The 27,933-nt window shown below is 36.6% G+C and overlaps 1 protein-coding gene across 12 annotated transcripts in view; it reads right to left on the bottom strand.

Annotated features, from left to right (window-relative positions):
• Positions 1 to 27,933, bottom strand: part of MYO3B (myosin IIIB) — a 199,356-nt gene that overhangs the window by 127,378 nt on the left and 44,045 nt on the right. For 11 of the 12 annotated variants that reach the window (XR_005257511.1, XM_038141816.1, XM_038141810.1 and 8 more), the window contains 2 exons: positions 23,865 to 24,010; positions 902 to 967 (listed from right to left, as the gene is read on the bottom strand). Coding sequence is in view for 11 of the 12 variants with exons in the window: in XM_038141816.1 (XP_037997744.1) it covers positions 902 to 967; positions 23,865 to 24,010 (212 nt within the window). In the remaining variant the exon portion in view is untranslated. Of the gene's footprint in view, positions 1 to 901; positions 968 to 17,981; positions 18,133 to 23,864; positions 24,011 to 27,933 lie in introns of those variants that run through there. The other variant, XM_038141814.1, reaches the window with a different exon arrangement.

Raw genomic sequence — 27,933 nt, 5'->3', positions numbered from 1 at the left:
TAAAGATCAGCATAGTAAATAACAGCATTTTTCACAGATTACTAATAAAATTTGCATTAGTGTTTCTGTTTTCAACCTCTTCTAAAATGGAAAGACATTACTCGACAACTAGTTGAAAAAGATATCAGGTAGGGATATTGTACTCTACAAGTAATTGGTTACACCAAGGAACAGAACAGATTCAAAATGCAGATGTGCATGTTTACAAAACTATCTTGAAAAGTCAGTACTGATAAGTGATGTCATATTAGTGTTCCCCACATTCACAATTTGGGCTGTAATTTGTTCTGATGAAATACCGAACAATACTAAAAATCACTCATAAAAATTGCAGTAAGATTTTTGAATACAATGCTAGAAACTACTAAACTGTGATTTCCTAGTGTCACTATAAAAAGAAAACAGGAAATCAAAAGCATATTTTAGTTTGATGACAGCTGCATTCAGCATGCTTTCCATACTATTTGTGCTCAATTAAATATATATAGTACCTATACGTATATAACCTACTGAACCTTACTAAAGTGGAAAAAAGGCATTTTTTTTTCTTTCTTATCTTTCAAATTCTTATTTTAAGTTGACCAGCAGTTATTTTCACTAGTCCTTTTTTTTTTTTCCTCAACACAAAATTTCAATGGAAAACTATCAAGGAAATGAGGTATATTTTATAAATCTGTTCCAGGTCCATCAAAATCAAGAGACACTCAAATGAAGAAAATTACATAAGAAGATCAAACTGTGCTGTAAAGCTTTCAAAAAGTGAAGTATGGTCTAGAATCTATGGAAAGAAAACTGTAGTCAAAAACTTGCAAAAGCAATAACTCCATAAGAAAAATCTGTTTTCTGATTGGCACACATGGGTCTTGCTGAATAAGCTGTTTTAAAAGGAAAAAAAACTCACTGTGAAATGAAATGGTTGAATCCTCTGCACCATTTTTCAGGATGTAGCAAAGTAGGTGGAGGATTTCTGAAAAACAAAGATTTGAGTTTTAAAATGTTAATGTTATCTCACAGATCAAAGATGCTCCTGGTTCCACCGGCGAGAAAATGATACTTGAGAAAGTAAAGTTAAATTGTCTATGTGATGCCTTGAGATGCATGTTGGTTTTTTCTTGCTGTTTCCTGTTTGCTGGCAGCTCTCTTTTCTTGTCCTTCTCCTTTTATGTCAATAGCTTTGAAGCTGGTAGTCGGTACACCTCACAGTGTACTTGCCAACATGTCCCTTTCAATTCAGCCTGACTGAAAATGTAATATTACCTAGCCATCAAACTACTTTAACCCTTTGCCCAAGATCACTTATTCTGATCAAAACTTTTAAAAAATGGATAAGAACGACCAGTAGGATTTTCAGTCTGGGTTCCAATCTGTATTCAGTTTGGATGACACTGTAAACTCTAGAACTGTTAAAAACAGATGCTATTTTTAAACTGACATCTAGCAGAAAGTATTTTTGTATTAAATAGTAACAGAGCCTTCATAAAAATAATTTTTCAACTCTGATACATTCCATGGTAGTTGACATAAAACTCCTTGCCTTCCTGATTTTTACTGTTACAGTATAATTACATAAACATACAAAGCAAGACCTATAGGTCATATTAAGTGAACCAAATTTTAAGAGGCTCAAATTTAGGAGGACCAATTTACAGCAGGAATTGTTCATAAAATAATATATTATATTATACTATGTTATCCTCCAGAGGTTTCCTCTGCACCTTAATATTTGCTAAGTACTGAAGCCTTATTTAACTTTTTAAGATTAAACTTACAGAGATGTTTTATGAAACCTTAATGATTTATCTTTTGCTGCATTTGAGGGTTACATATTACTGAACTGGCAGGAAAAAACAATCACAGTAAGACTTCTACAACAGAAACACACAATAATACTGTGGATTATATAACAAATCACATCATTTATACTGTGGCCACATTCCACAGAACAAAACTGCTTGGAAACATCTCACAAAACAAAAAGGAAAACAGCATAAGCAACATAAATTAGTGCTGATTTGCTCAACAGTCACAAGTTTTTCATGCATATTCACTGAAGAATGAGTTCCATTGAACAATTACTCTAAAAAACGCAAGCAAATTGATTTGAAAAAAATTGCAATGTGGCTTTGTAATAGATGGACCATTTTGTTCATCTGCATTTTTTCAAAACAAATTCAGCCAACAAATCACACTGCAGAATGACAAGTTTGCTGAAATTACTATCTTATTACCTTTCTCTTTTGCTTCAGAAGACTAAGGGAATAAAATTTTCTTCATGAAGTGAAGAAATCCAGCATGTTTGAGATGTGTATTACTTAGCAATTTTGTTATTAAAGAAAAAAAGGGATGATTGGTTATTCACAATGACAATAACGGTTGTCTCTCCTTTACCAGGCTCATATGTTTATGCACATCACAGAATCTGACTTTTTTATAAGCATTTTAAAAAAACCAATAAAACAACTATTTCTAGGTATACTTCTAAGAAAAAAAATCCTATAGCAAAGAAAGCTCAATTTTAAAAACATCTCTGTCTAAAATAAAAATGGTTATCAGTCTAGACATCCCACATATGTGACCACTGCAAACAGCTTTAAGAAACAGCCAGCTGGGGTTATTGTATGTTTCAGTCTTTATATTAAAGGAGTGGTACACTATCAGACATTTTGGATTCTGATGAACAACCAGCTTCTATTATGCTGTGAAGTGAAGTACAGTGTATTTCCTTTTACAATTATACTGGCACTGTCTACTGAATATTTACAGTGAAGTTTTGAATTTCATTGCAAAGTAATTTGCTTTTTCCAAAGCTCAACTACTATTAATGAAATATGTAGTTTCGTCCTTTCTATTTACAATGTTCCAAAAGATTTTCCAGATGGTAACAATGGTGCTGACAAAAAGCATATGGTTTGGAGGCTTTCTTAACAATCTCACAAGGAACTTTTGGAAAAAGATGCAGAGATACTTTACATTAGTTGCCAATGTTATGATGGAAACAGGTGGGATTTCATAATGGAAGAACAGATCAGCAGAGGACATGTCATTCAGGAAATACAGTTTGTCATTTGCAGGTTAATGATTAATGGAGAAAGCAATCTTTTAACCATACAGAACATTTTTTATCTAATGAATTACTAAACTACTAAGCTCTCACTGACAGCTACGCTCTTCGGCTGACCCAAATCGACAGAACCAAAGAAGTAGTAACTACAGATGTTATCTTGAACCTGATACTTTTGTATTTGTTGACAAAAGATACTATGTTATTCTTAATGCTTTTGTAGCAAAACCATTCAACTCTGTACTTAGGCAACTAAAAATTGATGTTTCAGGTACCCCGTCTGCAAGATTAAGCTGATAAACAAAACCAGAACCGTAATTCATTAGCATCTGTAAATTACATTGGTTTCCCTTGGTGGAAAACATTACCTTAACTACAAAGTAAAAAATCAGTCCATCCTTTTCTGGCATCATGTGAATAAATTATTTCCAGAAAGAGGCATAAGAGCATCAGCTTCCTACCTTCACTTTGCCTAAGACACTAGAAACTGTTTTGTGGTGATCCCAGAAAACACCATTGCTTCCGTGGCACCTCCAGAGGGGCACTTCTGCAGTAAAGACTCTAAGTTCTAGGATGGTAAGAAAAGGCAGAAATGCAAAACTAACTCTACACTTTTTTCATAAGCAGCACACCTGGTCTTTTGTAGTTTGAAATTAATAATCCATTAAGATACCTGTAACTAATTTCCTGAGTCATATCTCATTAAAGAGAAAAGGTAAAACAACTCATATGCATCATCAGATGCCAAACCACAGAGAAACAACATTTACCTGACCACTTCAGCTCAAGGATCCAACTAGGGCCATTTTGGATTCCAGATGGTGTTAATTCCATTATATGGAGTTCTGTGGCTTTTGTGTACTTGCACCAGCCAACATCATTGCATTTTGCCAACACCTGACTATTTCTGCAGCACTCAAAACACATTCATAGAAAAACTAAAAACCTACCTCTCATTAACTTGCTGACATAACTTAATCTACTTTTTAAATGTAAAATTAGAACACTCTGCATGCAATCTTTCAATCATTTTTGCCACAAGCTGAAGCATAATATAGTCTTATTTTCTATTATATTTGATGGAAATTGTGAGAAGTAGACAGGAATGTTATTGGGAAAAGCAGCTATAATTGGGTTTGCCTTTTGAAAATGTCCTCTTTTGATGCAAGATGAGTAATCAACCATTTATTTCCCAACTTTGTCTTTTTTCCTTTAGTTCTTTCTATAATTCCTAATTAGTCACAGAACTACATGCTCTATTTCCTTACGCAAATGCACTGCCCTTGTGAGTAGTTTTTCTATCCTTGTACTGAGTGCTTTCCACGGTCACACTAATGCTGTTTTTCACTGGCAGTTTTGCTTCAGCAAAGAATGCAGGGTTGAGACTGTACAAGACACCCATACAGGGGAACAATGTTCCTTCTAAGGACAAGAAGACATTAGCAAGCTTATCAAGCAAGAACTGCTGCTGAATTCTGACTGATACACACACAGCTGTACGCTGGAAATATTTTAATCTATACAGCTTTATGTGTTCCCATCATTCAAACTGCCTCCAAAGTCACTGCCTCCAAAGTCACAGCTGGTGAGGCAAAATTGGTCATTTTGCCACAGTAAGGCAAGTGATGCAGTCCAGTGAGCACCACTCATCCTTTACAGGTTAAACTGTGAACCTAATTACAGATCATGGATAATAAATATTTGTTGATAATGAGAAAATAAATATTTCAATTTATGATAAAATTTTTAAATCTGAAAATGCATCAACTATTTTTTAAAGTACTTCAGTAAACATATTCATACATTTTACCAACAGAAATCATGACAGTGCCTCCAGTTACCAAACTGCAACTGATTAACCCACCACATTGTTTCTAATGAGAAATTAGCAGATGAACAACCAACACCTGTCACCTTGTACAGGTTCTGACAGTCACCACCCACCACAAGCATGTTCTGAACTATTCTTCTAGCCAACTGAAGAGACTACAGTTCTGTTGACAGTTTCCTAGGTTTATACACAGCTAGTTTTTACATAAAAATACATTTCTCAGGCATATTTCAAAATACTAAGTGAATAAGATTTCCTTACAAAAGAAAAAAATGATTATTTTATTAAAATACATGAATAATTGACAATAATTAATACCATATAAATTCTCCTACAAGTTTAAAGTCCTGCCACTCCAGAGCAGGACTCTGCACCTTGGGTAGTCCTCCAAAATTAACCAGGAAATTCTCAAAAGGGCTCAGAAGATTTCTTGATACACTTGGTTTGTGGCCCATTCAAAAGAATAAGAGGTGTTCATTGATCTGAAAGAAAGATTCAGACCCTAAACACTCCCCTATTCATCTGTCTCCTAATAAAGTCCACTGAAGTTCAACTGACTTCCATTAATATATTTCACCAAAGTCCACTCAGCAGGAAGCAGTGTACTGTTATCAGCTCTGTGAAGTTAAGATAGAAACTGCAGAAACTTGGAAGAGGAGAATCAGTACAAAATCATCCCTATATATAAAGGCGGGCCTTTGAAATTGGTTTTAGGTCAGTGGAAAGATATCACCAATCTAAATGCTGTTACATGGAGCCTCCATGGCTGAGAACCACAGCAGCAATTGGCTCAAGAGACCAGAAGATCAGAAGGAGCACAGGATTCACAACAAAACTGGAAGCGCTTTCAGAAGCATGGGACTGCGGTAAAACAGCTCCAGCTCCAATGCAATTGTCTGCCAATTGAGTTGTCTAGGGGAACCCAAAGGCAATTGAACATCCTCAAAATGCCAAAAATTCTGCAAGTCTTGACAGTATCAGGCACCAATCTCCCTTAAGTCATGTTAACCAGATCTGCAAGCATTGCATTCCCATGCCTCTACAGACAACAAGGCATGAACTGTACATACCAAATCACAGCATATGAGGCAACTGGAAAAGGCAGTAGCTACTTACAGCATCTTTATTTTCTTAGGTCAACACAATTATTTAAAACTTTTTTGGACAAGAGAAGATACTAAATCATAGTACTCTAACCATATATAATCATAGAATAATGAGTCGGAAGGGACCCATCGGGATCATTGAATCCAACTCCTGGCCCTACACACGACACCCCCAAGAATCACACCACATGCCTGAAAGTATTGTCCAAATGCTTCCTGAACTCTGTCAGGCTTGCTGCTGTGACCACTTCCCTGCGGAGCCTGTTGCACTGCTCAGTCACCCTCTGGGTGAAAAATCTTTTTCTGATATCCAAACCTCCCCTGACTCAGCTTCATATCATTTTCTCTGGTCCTGTCACTGGTCATGAGAGTGAAGAGATCAGTACTTGCCCCTCCCCAACCCCTTGAACAAATGTTGAAGGCTGCAGTGAGGTCTCCCCTCAGCCTGTAGACCTCTGTCCTGGCTAGGAGGTATACAAGAGATTCCCATGATGACATCTGCATTATTTTTTTTGTCCCTTGATTCTTATCTAGAAGCTCTCAACTGTGCCATTGCCAACCGTGAGTTCCATATATTCCAGCCTTTCCATTACATGCAATGCCACCACAATCCCCATCTCTTCCAACTTGCCTACTCCTCCTTACGAGCCTGTAACCATCCAACAGGGCACTCCAGTCAGAGGACTCGTCCCACCAGGTTTCAATTATGCCAGTGACATCAAATCTCTAGGACTGCACCAAAGCTTCAGGCTCCTGTTTGTTCCTTCTGCTGTGTGCACTAGTCTAGAAACATTTCAGGTGTTGCACTTTGTAGCCAACATCTCATGAAGCAGATTGAGGGATCCTATGATTACTCATTTTCTCAAGTTTTGGCACACTGTCCCATTACTCATCACTGCTATTTTCCTTTGGTATGCCTGGTATTTTCCTTTTCCCTCTTTCAAGCTAAAGTTCAGTCAATGAGCCCTTGCTAGCTCCTCTGCTAGAGCTCTTTTTCCCCTTTGAGAAAGGCATATCTTCCTCAGGTGACAGCAGACCAGGTGTTGAACAGATCATCCCATGGTCAATAAACTCACAATTTTTCCAATTAAAACAGTCTCAGAGCCATGCATTGACCTGATGGATCTGCCTATTCTTATCAATATCATTCCTTGCTATTGGAAGGATTGATGAAAGCACTACCTGTGCTCCTGATCATGCAACCAATTGTCTCCAAAAGGCCCTGAAGTCTCTTTTGACTGCCCTCAGATTTCTATTTTTTATTTCATCACTGCTAGCTTGAGCAACCAATGACAGCAATCAGAGGTCCTTACTAGACTGGAAAGTTTTTCAGTGATGTCCCTTTCTGAGCCCCTAGGGAACACTGGTGAAATGATCTTTGTTGTGTGAAAATGAAAGATACAGTACATCCTAGAGAAAGATTGGAGGAAAGGGGGAAGAAGGAGTATGCTCCTGCTGAGTTTGCTCTCCAGACACCTTTTCACTAGCAACTGATTCACTCCTAAACAGTGTCATCTCCTTTCTCACTCTCCCCCTCCCTTTTCTCTGAGGACTCCTTTTCTTCTGTAAATATCTAATTCAAAAGTGTTAACATACAACTTCAACAACCTCCCTTCTAGAATTATCAAAGCCATATATCTATTCAAATAATGTGTAAGCACCTTAGTTCTAGCAAGGCTATGCTGCTTTAAACCAAGACCAAAATCTACTGAGGGAAAAGAATCGGTTAAAACCAAGTAGAACACAAGACATTGCTGCCTCATTACTGAAACAAAAATATTCTTCTTGCTTAAGTATTTTATTATCTTTTAATTACAGAAACAGAGTTATCTGATACTCCCTCTTCACTGGAATTTTCCATAGGCTATACACAGTTACAGAAGTCTGGACTCAATCCAACAGTATATGAGGAATTTATATTGAATTGAAAGTTAAATAGACTGCAGGATTCTAATTACCTGGAAAGGTCAAGGGTAGTAATGCACTTTTGTGGCTTTGGAGTTTTGTTTTTTTTTTTTGTAATACAGGCTCCTGACCTAGATAAAACCAAACTGGATACCTGTTTTCCCTCCTCAGAAGAGAATGATGGCTATGTAATCTATAATACATAAATACACATTTGCTTCTTTTTGCTTAAGTTTTTACATGACTATTAATTTTGCTGCCACTAAGTAGGTGATTTAGCAGATTAACAATGAAATATGGGCTCAGCTGCAAAACAAATTCAAACCCACCAATGAACAAAATATCAACTAGCTCTTTAAAGCACACTTAAATCAAGATTTATTCACAAGTCTCCTGCTTATAATAGTTCATTAGGCAGAAAAATAATGAGCAAAAACAAATGGTAAAAGATAGTCAGTTCCAGAATTACGCACAATCTCCTTTTGACTGTCAAGATTTACTTTATACATTGCCAAAAGAGAGGTGCTTCAGGAAGACTATAAACAGGCTGTCAAAAGAGGCTTTCTAAGAAACCTCCACATGAACAATCTGTGATTCAAAATGGTATGTATCTGATAAACATCACCTTTAAAGTAATGAGTAGAGACAGAAAAATGTGCTAAGCACACTAAATTATCTTGAAGGTCAAATAATGACCTTCAGAAAATGTATCAAACCAAATCTCAGTTATGTAATTTTTTAGTCCATACAAACAGAAAGAAAATGAATGAAAAAGCATTGCAAAGTGTTCTGCTTGGGAACATCTGGATTATCTTTGACTTTTTCCCCTGAACACTGCAATTCACAGGCCACTGGTTTCAGTAAGATTTGGCATCTGCAAGGTTTCATTAGCCTTTTTCAGAACCTGACAAGGCATCATTTATTTCTGTCATTTATTCTTCAGTTTCCAGTTTCAGTTTCTGGCTTCACTGAGACAGAAACAAGTGTTTCATTTCAGAAATATTTTTGGATGAAGGGGAAAACATACAGCTTTGCATTCCAGTGGTCAAGCTTCCAACCAAAAATTCAGTGTAATTGACTTATAATTATGCTTTGTTAATTCATTTATTCACAGAAGTTTCAGAGGGTTAAAGAGGCACAAGCAAATTAAGAGCAATTGAAACAGGGGAAGTAATAGTAACAATTTTTATTTATAAGCAGTTCTCATCTTTAGTGCAATGTAGGATTTTGCCTTTCTATTAAAATCATTGCTCTGTGAATTTGCAAAGCAGTAGAATGTCAGCTGCCAAAAAAATGAAAATAGGACAGCAATACTTCTGTGCCTGACTGAAATACATATGGTGGTGTCTAGACACTACACTTCTGCAGCTGGAATATTAAAATACTGCAATTACACAGCATATTTGTAGAAATTTATGGAGAAGTAAAATATCTTCTTACATCTGAAAGTGAAAATCCCACAGACAAATTTCTAAGGACAATTCCTGAATTGTGTGTGTTTCACACTCCCACTTGTACATCAGCCAGTTTAAGAGGCCTGAGTAGGACACCTGCCTGAAAGCACTGCCCAGTGAAGCAGATCCACTCTTGGAAAGCTAAAAGCTGGCTCAAGAAAGACACAGAGGGATGCTACAAACTGTTTCTTTTAAGCATAGGAAGATTGCCAAGGGAAGAACTAGATCATTTGGAGTCTGACAGGGAACAGTGTACCACAGTCCTGTGCTCCTGCTGAGATCTCCCTCTGCCCAGGAGAGCAAAGCAGAGCAAAGGCCCAGTCACGCCATGGTGACTCTTATTTTCAAAGAGGAAGACACCTTCTTATCCTTCCATTTCACAAAGGCGAGCATTTTCTTAGTTGAGGCTCTACAGAAGTACAAATAAACCTAACAGTAACCCCATAAAAGAAGTTTATTACCACATGATTGATGTGACTGGTACTGAACATGCAACTCAATCATTACACTCAGCAAAAGCAAGCACTTAAACCCTGCACTTTCAAAGGAAGTAAGGATCTTTGTATGTTATGACTCAAACTTTACTTATGTTTTTCAGCTTAGTATTGTATGAACTGGTATTATTCTGATAGCTCTGTCAGTCTAGTTCAGAAATAAACACTTGCAGCAGGAATATATTAGTTAAAGGTGGCATATTTTCAATGGACCATTAGGAGGATCATTATAAATATTCTGAAGCAACAGACTGAATAAACGCTGAAACTCAAGAAATGTGCAAGATATGTAAGATTACCCTTTTTTTAAAAAAAGGAATTATCATTTAAGGTAATATGTCTTCTGAGCAAGAGGGCTGTTTGTGGAATGAAATTTATTTGTTCCCTCTCCTATTCCATCCAATAAGCTTTATTCTAAAATAGTTAAATTTTTGTCTGTTAAAAAAAACCCTGTATGGTTTAGAAATATCTGTACATTATATCCAGGGTGAAGAATAATAAATATAGTATGAGAAACATGAAAAATTTATTCATCACCAAAAAGGTCCCATGACTGCAATTCAAATAAACCCTCTCTTAGGCAGAACTAAATGACAATAATTCAGTAAGACTGCATCCCAATAAACCTGTAAAGATGCTAATGTAAAACACATGTGTTCCTTGAAACAGTTGGACAGGTGATGGAAAATATCTTGGGGAAAATACCGACTCATGTAAGCTGGAGAATGTAGGGAAGGATAAAGGTAGCTAAACCACATCGAAGTTAAGAGTTGCTAATGATGGACGTAATGTGCAGCAAAGCAATTAGTGATGCAATAAGGGACCAGAAAAACCACTACAGAGCTAATCTAGTAAAACATCATGGAACACATGAAGATCAAGAGGGGTGATTTTTTTTCTTTTAATGCAAGATTTAATCCTCACCTCATGCTGAATATTCTATAGTAAGCTCTGAATAGAAGTATCTCCTGGATAAGTTTAAAAATTCAGAGAAAATGAAGAATTGAAAGAAGCAATGGTAAATGACAGACATAAGACAAGAGAATATTTTGAAGATGGGAAGCAGCACCTTGGCAAAAGGAAAAAGACAATGCCAAGATTGGGAAAAATATCAAACTACTAGCAAAGCGAGAAGAGAAAAGAGTAAAAATGAGGGACAAAAAAAGAGGATAAAGAGAAACAAACCAAAATATCCAAAGGCAAAACTAGGATAGAGAAGTAAAAATACATCTACAATAAAAATAAAGGGTATAATATGGAACACAATTCTTCTTTCCTGAATTTCCTCTCAGTAATTAATTATGAGTAACTAAGGTGGTTACATACTTTTTAACATGACACGAGCACTCAATTTTAAATAACACATAGAATGGCTAAACAAAGAAGAAAATTATACTTTCATAAATCAGATCTCTGATTTTGTTGCAATTTAAGACTCTTCCTGTTCTTTTTGTGTCCCCAGACAGTTCAAGCAGATGCTGTCTGCTCTAAAAGTCTGATGTGTTTGCAAGCTGGCAACAGATAATGGATCATCAACTTGTCCAATGAATCTACCTTATTGTAATTCAAAACATCTTTATCCAGCACTTGTACTAATATGTGAACAGTCTGATAAGAGGGAATCTGATATAACTATATTGAGAATGAAGAAACCTAGCAGTCACATTCTAGCTAATTTAACCGAACTAAACTGCATTAAGTCAATCACTTTAGTCAGCCAAGTAGAAAGATGAAAGATGTTACTGCTGTCTTTTTCCTAATGCTCTCAGAGACTGTGGTGCTGGATGCCAAAGCAGAGATACCAACTCACTCAAACGGAGAAATGTTCCTTTCCCCTGTCACTGTCCAAGCTACTGAAGAAAGGTTTGCACAGAAAGAAAAGTGAGTGCTCCATTTCCAAGAGCACAAGAGTTGCTTTGTTGCTTCCTCTGTTCTCACAGACATACCCTTTTCTTTTTCTTATTTTTTGTACATACACCTCTCATTCATGGGATCTCAACATTCATTTGTTGAGTAGATTAAAATGCCAGTCTTCAAGATCTTAGAGATCTTAGATCTTAGAGATAAGCAGGGCCATGTTCAAGTTACCTCTAACTTTATTTTGGATACACTATAAAAATTTTGACACTTTTTCAACAAAGCAAATATAGACCTCTGTAAAAATAATTACACATGCCTTGGAAAATTCACTTGGTTTTGATAAGTTTTACCAGCTTTTTTTCAGTCTTCAAACCTTTTATACCTTTATATGCTTTCAGTGTAAATTCTTAAGGGTTACTAACAACACTAGACAAATTAGTCCAGTAATTGTTTATTCAGACTGGCTAAGTAAGTAAACTATCCTGTTTATTACTTAAATTCCTCCTAAAACCCCTATACGGATGAAGTGAACCTTTTTCCCCACAGCACAGACTAACACAGGCTGGAAAGGACCTCAGAAGGTCTCTATTCCAAACTCCTGCTCAAAGCAGGACCATTTATGAGTTCAGCTCAGGTTTCTCAAGGCTTTATTTTCTCAGGTCTTCACACTTCAAATTCATTTTCAGTCAATTTTCAGTAAGGACTCTTCAGTTATCATGGAAGTCAGTACTTTGAAACCCAGCCCTTGAACATGGCCATTGCTTTGTATCCCTACACTCCGAAGATCACATTTAGCCATATATAAATACTATAAAATTATAACTTATATAAATACTATGGAATTATAAATACTATAAAATTATAGCCATATATAATATGGCTATAATAGCCATATATAAATACTACAGAACCAACTTACAGGCCATTTCACCAGGCCTTCATCATTATTTACCACTTTCCCCCTCTTCTATTTCCTTCCTCTATTCCCCACTTGCTATTTCTTCCAACAGCACTGTAACATTTGTGAACGTAGCATTGCAAAATCATTTAATCTGACTATATCCCAGCTTGTTCACATGTAAAATGTGGCCTCTCTGCAGAGAATGCACTATCTAGAGTCTTGCCACGGAGTTTCTCCTTGGCCTCATGACAGTTGTGGAAACTTGCCCCTCCTGTAGGAACTCTTGGGAGAAGCTGAAGTACAACAGAAATCTAAACAGCATTTCAGGATCATAAAATGAACCCACTGAAATCATTATCACTCCCTGAATACTGGAGTTATAAAGATTTATGACCAATGCCTACTCCAATAAATATTTCTTTTAAAATTTTATGAGTTCTAACTTATGACTATATCTCTGATAGGAAAGAAACCTAAACCACTAACTGTTAACAGTAAATGTACAGATAAGTGTACTGTATTATTACTGCACTAATCTTGAGTAATTATTAAATATACTGCATAAAATCTTACCATTAATCAAACTGATAACTGCAACAAGCAAATCAATACCTTTCAAAGCCCAGCTCCTTTTCACCTAATACATGTGCAAATAGTGTGATTACTTTTTATTGCGTATTTCTGAAAATTACTTTAGAGAGCAAAGCACATAAACATTTGGTCACTTTTTATTACAAAAAAATAACCAACATGCATTCATTACGATCCTAAGGATAATTACAATCTTGCTAGAATGTGGCTAGTACTTAAAAAGTTCACTTTCTTGTTCTTCTGCTTCTATCAGCCAGTGAATTAATTCCTTTATAAATATGAACATCAATATTCCATTTTGAATAGAGAAAAGGCATCTGTTTTTCTAATACATCCCAAGAAAGTCTCTGGAACTTGAAATGTACAAGGTGTCTTATTCACTCTGCAGTACCAAACTACATGAAGAGATTATCTTTTGTTCATGCAAAAACCTAATTTAATTTACTTGGCTCAATTAATTATAAATGATGTGGGCTACTGAACTCCAATATTAAACATAGGCTATAAAGCATGTTTTGGAACCCCACAAGGCTCATGGCATGTTTCACTTCTTTAGGACTGCACTACAAACCAGAACAGAATTTTATACCTTTCCTTCAAACATTAAGCTCTAACTTGTATTTCCAAGGCACAAGTACAAGTTGCCTGTACACCAATGGCCCTGCAAAACCACCTGTTAAATGCACAATAACTCAACAGAACACAAGTGTATGTTTTGCATGGGCAGCAACCTAGGGATAAAGACACAAGCAAAAAAAAGATGTCTGACAAGGTAAGACATCGCAGGCAAAAAAGTGAAGTTTTATGAATGAATATTTATAGCACTGATATGACTTTCAACCAAGACACTACTCCAGGCTTAAAAAAAAACAACTTTTTTGCAGTCTCCTCTTTTTCCTCCATGACTGATAGATAAGCTTTATCCCCATTTCATTTAAATACCTCTCACTAAAATTTAGTCACACACACAAGAGACTGTATGGTCTGAGTAACCTGCCTGTCAGCATTACAGCTCTGACACCACATAACTTTCCAATCAGAAAGCAATTAAAAAGGGGAGTACAGGTTTTCTGTCATGCAACAAAACTTTAATTCAAACATCACCTTTTCCAAATCCACTGCAAAAAACCAAACACCTCTCCAGACTAAGGATGAAGATGGTTATCATGTGACACAACCACAAGGTAAGGTAGGCTGACTATGGATGTTTGATATTTAGGAAGTCTAACTCATCCAGTATTTTCCTCTGGCAGCCCAGAATACAAGTCTCTTGTGAAACTAGACTTTAATGCAGAGCTGCCCTCAAGGAAGTTCAGTGAGGTAACTTCAGGTGTCCTCCACTGTGGGTAAATCCCATGCCCAAAAATAACATCATGCTATTTGCAGCCTTTGTATGCAGTTGCAGTACTTGGTATTTGGGGGCCACAAAAAGGAATCAATGAGGAAATAAATTTTCCTTCTTTCCAGTATTTGGGGAATTTAGCACAGTAACTAAGGCTTTATTTGCCTGCAGCTGTTTCATAGAAAAAAAAAGGGGGGGGGAGGAAAAGAAACCAAACAAACACAGGAGTTTACACAATTTAAATCCTGAAGAATCATTATAAAAGGGAAGCAGAATGCAATTTTAACAGACCCTAAGTAGTCTGCTTCATGAATGTTCACCTAATACCAGACCACGACATTCTTAAAATTTCAAGCAGGAAACCTGCTCTGGTTACCTTGGTGATAAACTGAAGACAAAATAGCACATAATTGTTGCTGATGTCACTGCTCCCAATTGTTTCCAAGGTTACAGAGTACCTCAAATAATTGTGATGTTTCATTTCTAGACTGTATTTGAAGCCCATTTTCTGTTCCCAGTAAATTGTTTAGTACTGCAGGTAATCTATCTAAGCCTTATCTATTAAGCATCAGCAGCCTCTCAGCAACCTATGGTAACGATGTAGGCTTAAATGTTGAAAATATAGCTACCTAGTTGTTTGCTGAGCAACTTGACTCCTAGACTATCTTAATTATTTTTATCCTAAGAATCTATCTCTATAACAATGTATATCAATCAATCATAAAAAATTCCAGAACATTAAATGTCTCAGGGCAATATTACACGTGAGCTATCTACCTGAAAGGAAGCTATTCCCTGAGGTAAATAGTGGAAAATTGGTTGTAACTATTGTGAGATTTTCTCACAATCTTCAAACTCCTTTTAAATGCAGAGCATAAGTATTTTGCTGCACTAGAAATAAAAAGCAGCCATGCTACATCTTCTCCATCGCAACCTCCAGTTTACTGTGCACCATAGCATGAATCTCCTTAAAAATCAGTACGTACTCTGTGTAAGGATTACACTGACAGTATTACTGCCAAAAGACAGCTACAGACAATGCTGTTAACTACTGTAGTCCTGTCAAGAAATAGGGAGCAGTTTTCAAAGCACACTAAAACCAACATAATTTTAGTCTACAATAATAAAAGCAAGACTTGCTAGGTCAGCTCTATCCCCTAAATCTGACTGAAACATATTTCAAATCCTCACTTCTGAAGGAGACAACAGTAGATGTCCATCTCCCACCTCTCCTGCTGGATGTGCCTTTCATCACATGACTGCTCTCAGACTGCAAGGCTTGACCTTGTCAGGAAGAAATTTTCCACTAGAGCAAAACAAAATTGCATTCACAGTATCTTAGCAGTCTGTTATTACTTATGCAATGGATTTTGAAAAGTAATAATTTACTTCAGAAACTGGATGACTAAAACAGTTTATGTGCATTTAATGCACAAAATTAACTGCATATGGAGCCACTAAAATCATCTGTCAGGCATCTCAGCTTCTACCTAGGGTTCAGAGGCAGTTGAGTGCAGCATGGAGAGTAACACAGAGCATCAGAAGTGATTATTTTTTATTTGCTCAGAAAATGGTTGAGAGCTGAGCATGTTTATTCTCACGATTATTCGAGTTTCCTGATGAATTCATTTCAGCTGCATACATTTTAGCTCTTCTGTGTTCTAGCAACAACTATTCTGGCAGGAAACGTTTGGTGAAACAGTCTGTTTTAAATAAGCTCCAAAGAATATACCTATAAAACAGTACCCTTCTACTCAAGAGAAAGCCAGTTGGAGGAGAGACTCTTAATGAATCAAAAATCAGAAACATACTGTGCAGGCAAAGTCCTCCTTAACAGCTAAAACAGTAAATGCTTATAATAGACTATTCAACAGCAAGCCACAGAGCACAAATTACAATTACTTGCTGAAATTAGGCTATGAATGTATATGAACAAAGAGTGCATTTGGAAAATCAAATTCTATCTGTAAATGACTTACAAAAAGGAAGAGAAAGACAAAATCAATGAGAAACAGGCAGTTGTAGATAAGTTATGTGATAACTGGACAGTTAAAGGAAGGAAAGGAGGGAAATTGCACCAAGATGATTTAATTTTAGGGTTGATTCCCTATTGTCTTATGTAATACATAAAAATACTTATAATATTCTACCACTTTCTCAAATATATTAAAATGTCATAAGGTAAATGGAAAACAGACCCCATTTTGCTATGATATAGCTGCTAACTGCATACACTTCAATTTCTAGATGTACTGCCAGACTTAAAAGCCCAGCTATAGATGCACACTTGGAACAGAAATTGCTCTCTGCTTCTTAAATAAAGATGATATAATGAAGGTAAAAGTACTACAAGGTACTCATTACTCTGTTAAACCCTGGCACAAATCTATTTGAATCTGATATTCAAACGCAAGGATGCATTTGACGTTTTATCAATTCATATACCTGTTAGGAATGAATTAGTAATGAGTAAGTCCTGTACATCCTTATAAGGGCAGAGCCCTTGCCCTGAAGTCTTTTGGCACTGCTGCATACTCTGAGACAGTGGCACTAACAAGACCAAAATACCTTGTCCTCTTAACATACAACTGTTTCCCCATGGACTTAACACATGTACTGCCAAATCATACAAACATCCACATACCTACATCCACCACTAGAGGTGTACTGCAGGGTTAAAATGGACCAGTCCCATTCAACATCTTCATTAATGATGAGACAGAGTGCACCCTCAGCAAGTTTGCTCATGTTCCCACCTGTGAGGAATGGCTGATACACCACAGGGTTGTGCTGCCATCCAAAGGCAAAGAACCTCAACAGGCTGGAGATACAGCAAACAGGAACCTAAGAAGTTCAGCAAAAGCAGTGCAGAGCCCTGCAGCAGTATTTTCTGGGGGCTGACCACCAGGAAAGCAGCCTTGCACCAGAGGAACTGGGGGTTCCCATGGACACCGGGCTGAACATGAGCCAGTTCTGTGCCCTCGTGGTAACGAAGGCTGGTGGAATCCCGGGCTGCATGAGGAGGGGTGTGGGCAGAGGGCTGAGACAGGTGACCCTTCCTTTCTACCAGCCCTGCTGAGGCCACATGTAGAGCTTTCTGTCCAGTTCTGGCCTCCCCAGTATCAGAGAGGCACAAAGCTACTGGAGACAGTCCAGCAAGCAGTCATCGAGATTGATTAGGGGACTGGAGCACCTCTCACATGAGGAAAGGTTGAGACAGGCAGGATGGTTTAGCACAGAAAAGAGAAAGCTCAAAACAGGTATTATCAGTGTAGAAATACATGAAGGGAGAGTGTAAAGAAAACCGAGCCAGCCTCTTTTCAGTGGTGCCCAGTGACAGTGCAAGAGTTGATGTGCACACACTGAAACACAGAAGGTTTAACCTGAACATCAGGAAATATTTTTTCACTGTAAGGCTGACTGAGAACTTACACACCTTGCCCAGACAAGTTGTGGAGTCTCCATCCTTGCAGATACTCAAAGCTGTATGGACACTGTCCTGTGCAATCTGCTACAGATAACTCAGGTTGAACAGGACAGTTGAACAAAATGACCTCCAGACATCTCTTCCAGCCTCAACCATTCTGTGATTCTACGGAAGAAAATACAGCCAAGCACTCAGACTTTCTGACATTTTCAAAAACATATCAATCTTCACTCGCTGTGAAACCAGTGATCCTGAACTCTTTGGAAAAAAAATAAACACAGAATGGAGATTTAAAGCATTGTAACAAAAATAAAACACAAAGTGCTTCTTGGAAATTCCACCAGCTAGCCAACAACACATTGGAGGACTTAAATTTCACTGGTTCAAGACTGTAAGTCTGTAACTTGTCTGATTGACAAGTCTGTAACCTCCTGAAGAATTAGCAGTGGTCTTTACAGTGCTTAGTCACAGACCCACCTCTTTTTTTCACCTAGAGACAGACTATTCTTGAATTGCTTTGCTATTCATACACCAACTAAGGAGAATCCCAAGCACATTTAGTTCTGCTCACTAAACGTAACATGTCACCTTACATTTTTATTATTTGGAATTTTCTATAAAACTAAAATCACAAAATAACGGGGACCCAACATATCAGACAATAAAATATTGTTTCAAAGTCAGTTTATTCCTTAGACATTTACATAGCTTTTACAGACACCATGATGCCCTACCTATAACCACAGGCAGAACCTGGTCTTCTGAAGTAGATTAGTCACATTGCTGCAACTGCACTTCACATTCCTATTCAGAAATAAACAACATTATGCTCTGAAACTTCTATTCCTGGTGTCAAATTATTTACAATAAGACTATTTTCAGCATATTCCTTTAATTACTTTAAACACTTCATATTAAGTAACTACAATTGTATTAATTCTTTTGGATTTTGTTTAACAAAAACAATGAAATCTCAGCTATATTGTCCTCCAACACATGCTTGTGTTTCTTTACCACTCCAAGCAACAGCAATAAAAGTGTATGCTACATGATACATCAGGATCATGTCAATACCAATGCAGATGGCAAAATTACAGAAAAGTTGGAATATGAGAGGCTGCAATATGAAAGGCTGTGTTAGAAAATGTTAGTATTTAAAATGACCCCACAATGGATCTTAGCTGTTCAGATGGATGAAACCACCTGCAGTACACCAGATGTCTCACAGGTATACAACAAAGCAAGGTGAAGGTGCAACGGGCTGTACCGCAGTCACTCTATCTACTGAAGTTACATTCTATTGTCTGTTCTCTCTCTTGACATGATCATACCTTAAAAATGACAGTAACTGGGTACTCTTGAAGAACTTCTTCAGAGTTTATTTACAAACATAAAGGGTGAGTGTATGGTGGCACAGAAAGTACAAAGATACTGCCTATGTACAAACTACTATGAAGCTGAAGTTGCAATGGGGTAGGAGGTGGTTTGATCCTGCTGGATGCAGGTCAGCTGCTGAAGCAGTCAAGCATCAGTAAATTCAAACTAATAAGTACTCCCAAGAGCTCTAAGTCTCAACACAGTATAACACAGGTTAAGAACTGCACCATTCAACGACTACTCACAAGCTCAATTCCATTCCTGGCTATTTAACATGAAGTAATGAAGCATGATAATTTTAAATTAAATTTCACTTAATTCTCAGATTTTGTGAGTTAGAAAATGAAATAGCCATTTCTTATCACCAAGCAATTTTAAAACAGGTGCCTTCCACCGCTCTCAGAAGAACACTTGAGTGAAAGACGTGAGTGAAGAATTTGGGTTAACTCCTGTTAGTGTCAGCTGTCAGTGTAACCTAGAAAAATTGCTCTTTACTATGTCCCTGTAAAAAAGACTATATATAAAGACACAAATCCTGAAAAGCTGGATCTTTGCAACATGATTTGAAATTCTCACTTTACACTAGTACATACACCCCATCCACTCTTTCCAGACTACAATATACCATCTTTATCTCCTCTTTGCCATGCTATTTTTTATAGCCATTACTTTTCAAAATTTCAAATAATTGCCAGTGATTTGTCACGATACCCTAAGAGATAGTACTGAGATGATGTAACATTTCTCAGAAGATAACATAGTTTGAAGAATTTATGGCCCTATTTTATTTAAAAAGCTTAGGTGTAATGGTATTTGAGAATCTTTCATTTTGTAATATTTTTGCCGAAACCGACACACCTAAGTAGTGACAGCAGATGGAAGAGGTTAAAAGTATCAACTCCCAAATTAGCAACTTTGCTAGGCCACCTTCCTTTCATAATTTAGACCCTTCTGTTGGAGATTTGAAAATATATTCTAGGCAGATGACATGTTAACAGAATAATTTCATGGTTCAGTGTCTTCGCAGTATGATTTATCTCTTATCTCTAGGCACTGGAGGTCCCTTTTCAGGAGATTTATTAGTTAGATCCAAGAATCCATTTTGATGAGAGAGAATATGTGCGTTATTGCAAAATAGAACCTTAACATTCGCTCTAAGATAATGTCTCCTTCTCATTAGTTTTAAGAAAAGCATGTGTTATCACCACTGTTTCTAAGATACTGCACCTTCATACAACAAAATGTTCATGAATGAAAGAGGTTTTTTATATTTGCATTAGTCCAGGAACTTGTATCCTCTGCTCTTCTAAATCTACATAATATACATAGAAATAAGGTCCAGAGTCTAATGAAACATCTGACTTAAAAATTAACTAGCAATTTCTTTTCCACTCCACTTTTGCTATCAGGTATTTGCTGCAGACAAATTTTGTAGGACAAGGAAAGTTTAACCACAGAAAGTTGTTTAAACATCTGCTTCAAAGCTCAGGCCATATTATCAAAAGTATGAAGTTAATACTTATACACCTTAAAAAAAACCACTATGTTTTCAAAAAACACTTAGCATGCAGCATCTCCTGTTGTGAAACACTAGTCAGGCTTTGAGGGAAGTGCAGCACAGTGGGATCACCTTTTTTCTTATGCCCAAGTTGAAGTACTTGCCGATTTCTGAGGGTTCACCTGTCCTCTACAAATAAGATATTTTGTTGAGATAAATTCAGCCCCCAATCACATTTTATGTTGCTTGACCCAATGACAGAAAATCTGTCTCCTCTTCCCACAATGCCATATAACACATCTTGGGATTCTATGGTGTATCCACACATGTGCTCCTTTGCCAACCTCTGAGCTATTCAATCTGGAGATTAGTCTATCCCTGGTCCAAGTTACATAATGCAAACGTGAACCTGAAAGCAGTTAAGTTTAACAGAAGTCCTTAAGTTCTACACAAGAAGATATCTCCAAAGATCTTGAGGGTGTTCAACTGCTCTGACTGCCAGTACAAAACTATTCATCTAATGGTTTATTCAAATCTCATAAAGTCAAAGTAAAGACTCATTGATTTATTTATACTCATTTAAGACTAAGGTCTAGCTCTGCTGCTCACTATGTTGAAAATCAATGCCAAAGCTAAAAGCACAGTTGGCTCTCACTAGAAAAAAAGCCAATGACTAAACTGACATAGAAACTTGACCATTCGAGAATGGAAGAAGTCTACAGAAACAAACGCTGACATTTCTGTATCTAGTTTTGGCAATTTTGCCAATACTAACATTTTAAAATATTAATGAGAACAGATTATTAAACAGTGTTTGATAACAAAACTTGAAAACCACTACAGTTTTCTGCTAATGTAAAGAAATCAGCATCATAGAAAACAGACCAGTCTAGTACACAGAAGGCAGTATAAATAGGAAGATACGGATCAACTGGAGTCAAGAATGTAAGCACAAGAACAAGGAACTAATTCTTGATAACTCTCTGAGTGATGTCTAAGTGTTTTTTACTGTAAATAGCAATGTCACCTCTTCTCCAAACTACAGTCAAATCAGCCCAATCAACAAAAAATTATCCTGAGAGAACACATACAAAAGTCACATACAAAAATCAATGAATCAATAGCCCATTAAGTTTACTGCTTATTATTACCCATTACATTTATTGTTTGTTATTTGCAGAAGCTTTTGCACTTCCAGATAAAACAGAGCTTGACTGTAGGGAACTACAGTCACACCATAACTGTGCTCAGAGGATTTTGGATTGAACAGTCTCAGAAGGCGAGCTCCACTGCTTCCATATGTCACCACAAACACTCAATATCCAGTACTCAGAAGAACCATTTTCAGTCAGAGAGCCTCAATGCTCATGTTGAAAAGGCTGTTAAAAATGTGTGAATTTCAGCCTGGTTATCAGGAACTACTCTGAGAATTCTTCTGAAGTGTCAAGCTACTCTAAGAGGGGAATGCACCTTTTCGTCAAATTTGCTATCCCTCTGAATTGATTTCAAACAAGTACCAGGAGAGAAGCCCTGCCTCCTATACCCCAGGTGCCTAGGTCATCCAGCACCTATCATAGTTCTCTTCATCTAATAAGAATGTATAGTTAGAAGCAGCAGGGCTATAGCTCATATAATGCACAGCAGAGGAAAATATCTCAACTTAAAAACTGATACTATTCTATTTGGTAAATGTATACATTATTTGATTAATCAGATAGATAATTCACCCTTGTTTTGCTATGTCACACAGAGATGCAACAGCACATAGAGAAATAGGCAATCTGTAGACAGAAATCAAAGACTCTACATGCCCTATTTTTTGGTATCTTCCTATTGCTTGCTCTTACTTTTGGTATCACTTCTGTCCTCTTAAATTGTTTTGAGCACTGATACAATTTTTTAGATACTGTTTTAGTAATCTGAAGCTTCCCTTGCCTTAACTGCCCAGACACGTTTTACACTCATGAAAAGGCAACAAGATCAACTGCTGCTTCAGTATGAATAATTTTGGAAAGAGTGGTGGTAGTTCATGTCTGAGCTGGGGAGAAGGAGATAACTGTATGAGCCAGAACCCAGCACAACTGCATCTGCATATAAATAGACTTAATCAGAAATGCAAATTGCAATCAGATGAAATTTTAAAAGCCTATGATAACTGTGTAGATAACAAAAGGTCAAATACTTGTATTGCTGAAGGTTTTAAACTGTTAAGTCAGTGGTGATTCTTCATTAGTCAAAATCTGGAAAACACTAGTACATGCCAGCCTAATCAATGATGGACAGTTTCTATATTTCTTCTATTATTACAACTGTTCTGTTGCTAAACTCTACTTCACTACTTCAATCTCACTTATTCAGGAAGACTCAATGAAATGAAAACAAATGAAATCAAATATAGACAGTATGAAATAATACAGCTAATTTACATTACTATTTTTAGAAAGGAATTTATATTCCTTTTTCATATCAAATCTAATATAATTCATATTGGATTGTCCACGGATGACAATCCAAATCTTCACATTTTAACATCCTCAGGTAAATGAAAAAATAAATTATGACTACAGTTTGCTGAAACTGCCAGACTGCTTCATAGCACTGTCAAAATTGTATGTTTTTCTTTTACAGTAAAACAAGCCTAAGGCTCTAGGGGAATAATATTTGAAAACATTATTTAACAAATAATGTCAAATAAACAATATTGGCTTCTTCATTTGAAATAAACATTTTCATCAGTGGTAGGTAAGAAAAGTTCAGTTGGAAGGAACCTGGATATTATATGACCTTATATTCTAAGGTAAGAATAAAATAAATAAGTCTTTATAATTTCAAGAAGGTCTAAATAAAAATTATCGTAGAAGCCAGACTGAAAAAAAAATCTTTAACATTACAGATTTTTATTGTCATTTTGTAGAAGAGATTCTTAGGATTTTAAGCAGAAACATTTGCCAAATAGTCCTTTGAGTAGACTGCCTTTGAACAAACCAGTGAGTGAAGAGAGCCATCTAGTGCCATACCTTGGAATTTTAAAAAGGGTTTTCACCGGATGCATGTCAAATAAAGGAGGGTCTCCATCCCCCAGTTCAATAGCTGTTATTCCCAAGGACCATACGTCACATCGAGCATCATATGAGTAGTCATACTGCTGTTCACAAGCAATGACCTATCACAGGAGAAGCAGAGAAACCAACGCTTTAATCTAATTTATAACTCACGTCATCCAATATAGCATGAAAGTACTTTTTTGAGTCATGTCTAAAATGCTATGTAACTATCAAATCCATGTCATTTTTGCCTATATATACCAGGCAGAAGAAACATCACAAAAAGGTAACAGCAAATTAGAACTTCTCTTTTGTTTGTTTTCTTCAAAAAAAATCTCTTTCTCTTTTTTTTTAAATACATTAAGCTCCATGGGATGCTTCAAATATCTATATAAAGAACACCAATAACAAATTCTTGTTTTGAAAGAACTTATTACAGGGATCTATTATAATAGCAAAGAACCGTATTGATGTTATTAACTTCTATGACCATTCATGAGGATGAACTGATTTGCACAGCTGGTTTTTAGATAAAGATATTCCATCAGAAATTTCTGCCATTTGTTGTAGTTGTTGGTTGTTTTCTGTTTCATTTTGTATTTACTGCATTTGAGTAGTTTAAAAAATCTTAGGTAACAAATCATGTACCTTGTCTAAGAAAAATGGACATGAGCAGGAATCTCTCCCTGGATATCAGAACTGTTTTACATCAGAGACTTAATGCACACTTCCGGCCAACCCATGGATCTCATTCTAATACACTAAATATTCATGTCAGCTGAATCTAAATGCGACATTCAAACCAAAGTATAAATTTAGCCCTTATCTTTACAAAGGAATGAGACAAAAATTGCAGCTTCACTGCAATAAAATCGTATTTTTATTACGATTTGGAATTGTGTCTCAAGTTTGTCTTCCCAAATCTCATCAATTAAACAATTACTTTAAAATAATTTGTTGGATCCTGGCATATTGCTAGTGTAAACTTCCATGGTTTTTCTCATAGTTTTTAAGGCATCTTTAATAATTTGTACTTAAGATAAAAATAACATGCCCTAGAGTGGCTGTACCTATGTTCTAGAATATAATTTTTTAACTTCTGTATTACTTCTCAATTCCTGTGTTAGAGCTTCAGTTTGGAACAACACTTAGTACAGATTGCAACATGCAAGTCAGCAGCACGAGGAGCTGCTGGCAGAGTCACCTGTTATAAAAAAGCCTTTCCTGGAGAAGCTGCTGATTCCATCCTAAGCTCTTAGTTACTGTCTCCACAAACTGCATCTAACAAAGGCATTCCTGACTCTGGTAGTGCTTCTATCCAACATGCCCGTAGAAATTGTCTCTTATTTGGGACTCCTGACCACGCTGTAGTGCACTCATCATTTATTTTATCAGAAATTGGGGTGTTGAACACATTTAAAATAATACTGAAATGTTTGGGGGTGGGGGAGGTTTGCATTAAAGTTGCACATCAGTTAATTACTTTTCTTTTCCTAGAGCAAATCAGGCAAGAAAAATGAAGATGCTTCCAAATTTTTTATCAATGTTTTGACAACTGTTAAGATCACTCCTTCTCTTCAATTTTTTCAGTTAGTATTCCAGAGAAAGAGGAAAAATGAAAGTCAGGACCAAAAAGAGGATTCCGAGATTTTTTTCCTTCAGCTTGAAGAGGCAGAACTTTGTTAGTTTATCTGGTGTTTTTCAAAATTGTCACACAAAGATCATTTCTCCATCTCCCTTCTCTCCAACAGAATGCCTTAAATAAAAGCTCTGGAATAATTTTTAGTTCTTCAAAATGTTCACTATACCCTTGATCTCATAATGGAGATCACTCTATCTCATGAAATATGGCCAGTAGACGGCTTCTTACACAGCTCAAGCAGAGTGCTTTAAAACACACCCCTGTTTCAGAGGCCTTGATGATAATTTCATTTTCTTGTATCATTTATATTCTTGTTTCATTTATCATATGTATCATATCATATTATATCTTATATCATATTATATTCTTGTATCATTTATCTCAAGAGAGAAAAGTCAAATGCAAAAATTTTGAAAGTCAGCGTAGAGATCCATCAGAGGTATTTAAATAATATTTTCTGAAGAGGCTATCATTGAAATTTTGCTCAGAGATTGAAGAGGAAGCTTATATTTCTTGTTTATTTTGGGGGTTTCTATACAGTTCCCCAAATCATCTGTATATTCAATAAGACTGCCTCAAAAAAAATCATCCAAGTTGGCTTCCAAAGCCATGACTTGGAAACCCATCCATATGTGGCTAACTTTATGCACTGTGCTCTCTTTCTTTTTTTAACATATTAAAAATATTTATCTACTTAGCATAAAATCTGTTAAAGCCCATTTCCTGGAAGTGAATACTTTGGAAGTTGCCTGGATTCTCATAAGTGCACTGACTCCTTTGCAAATACTTGCCTATTTGTTCTCAAATTTTATGGTGCAGAGGAACACATTTTCATTTTCAAAAGAAGGAAAAGAAGGGCCTGCTCAAGGTCACACTGGACTTCATCAGCAATGCCACACACATAGCTGGTCTCTCACATTCAAAGATATCATGATTTTTCCCTACAAGCACATCACAATTGCTTCTAACGACAGGATGATGACAAACTTTGCTGTATATCTTGGTCTTATGAAGTTTAATGGACTACACTAATAAGTCTTAGAGCTTTTTTCATCTTCACAGTGTATTACCTACCAAAGAGAAAGGAATGTACAACACATCTTTGTGTCTTCTGCTCCACCTGTAACAGATACACCTCCAGTACACGGCAGTATAATGACACCATGGCAAAATACTGCCATTGTAACCAAGGAGAAGTGGACACCATTAGATTCCCCTCCATTCTATTACAGAGGCTGTGGTGATTATTTTAGAAAAAATATTGCCCTTAATATATATTCTTTTTATAAAAGACATTCAGCCAATGGACCATATGAACCAGTATGTTTTAGACCATTAGCTTGACAATAGTGAGATTTGCCTCACAGGAAAGATACAAAATTAACTACTATCTTCATTCAGTATGCAGAATGTGCATGCATGTAACAATCACTTTGGTTTGAAATGAGTATTCAACTCCTATGGAACTTATTATTAGAATCTTACCAACTTATTTACCCCTTGGAGAAATGCAGATGTGACAAATTTCAATTTTTAAAACAAGAATCAAATTTTTCAGTTTTTTCCTTGCCAAAAGGTGTGCATCAGCAGTTTGCTTTATGTGTTGGCTAGCAGAGAACACTCTCTTGCAATGCGAAGAAGAGAGTGTTCTTTAAGTCACAGTTTACAAGCCAGCCAAGCCCTTGGGAATTCCCCAGTCCTGTATTGCCTTGAAAATTATTGCTACTCCCTGCAGAACAAAAAATCTCTAAGAGACAAAACCAAAAAGGGCTTATCTTTCTTTATATTCTTGTCTCTATCAGGAACTCTTTTTTTTTAAACATCTCTAAATTTCGTTGGAGTTTTGGAGCTGAGAGTATCACTCAGCACTGCTGAGGCCTGCTCTGCCCAGTGAGGTATGAAGAGAGAGTGCCCAGAAGACATGATCTGACACTGAAGAACATGCTTCTCCCTTTCTTTCCTTGTGCAAAGACAGCACATTTTTACTGATTTTATATCCAGCAAAATCCTCCCCTGCTTGTAAAAGTGAAACAGAAGATGTAGTTTGCTTTGCTGCAAACATTATGTTCATGGTTCATGGCAAACCTCAGGGGGTGATGTAGCTAATCTTGAGATTTGCTGGTAAACACCACGGGAATAAACACCAAACGTTTCACTTCAGCATGGGCTGGCTGCATGCACAGAGTGGCCTGGGTTGCTAAGGAGACAGGCTGTCATCTTTTGTTTTAGTTGTAATTTCATCACAATTTCATGCCCACTCATACTGCTGTAGGTTGAAAAGCATTGAAACATCAGACAGAGAAACAGAAAGTGTGATGGTGGTTGTCAACACTAATTGTGCTGAGGGTCACAGTGGTACAGAATGACAGGATAGGGAATTCACAGGCCTGGAAAAATGGT

The sequence above is a fragment of the Motacilla alba genome, chromosome 7 (assembly GCF_015832195.1).
Source record: "Motacilla alba alba isolate MOTALB_02 chromosome 7, Motacilla_alba_V1.0_pri, whole genome shotgun sequence".
Lineage (NCBI taxonomy): Eukaryota > Metazoa > Chordata > Aves > Passeriformes > Motacillidae > Motacilla > Motacilla alba.
This window is presented reverse-complemented; position numbering and strand designations above follow the sequence as displayed.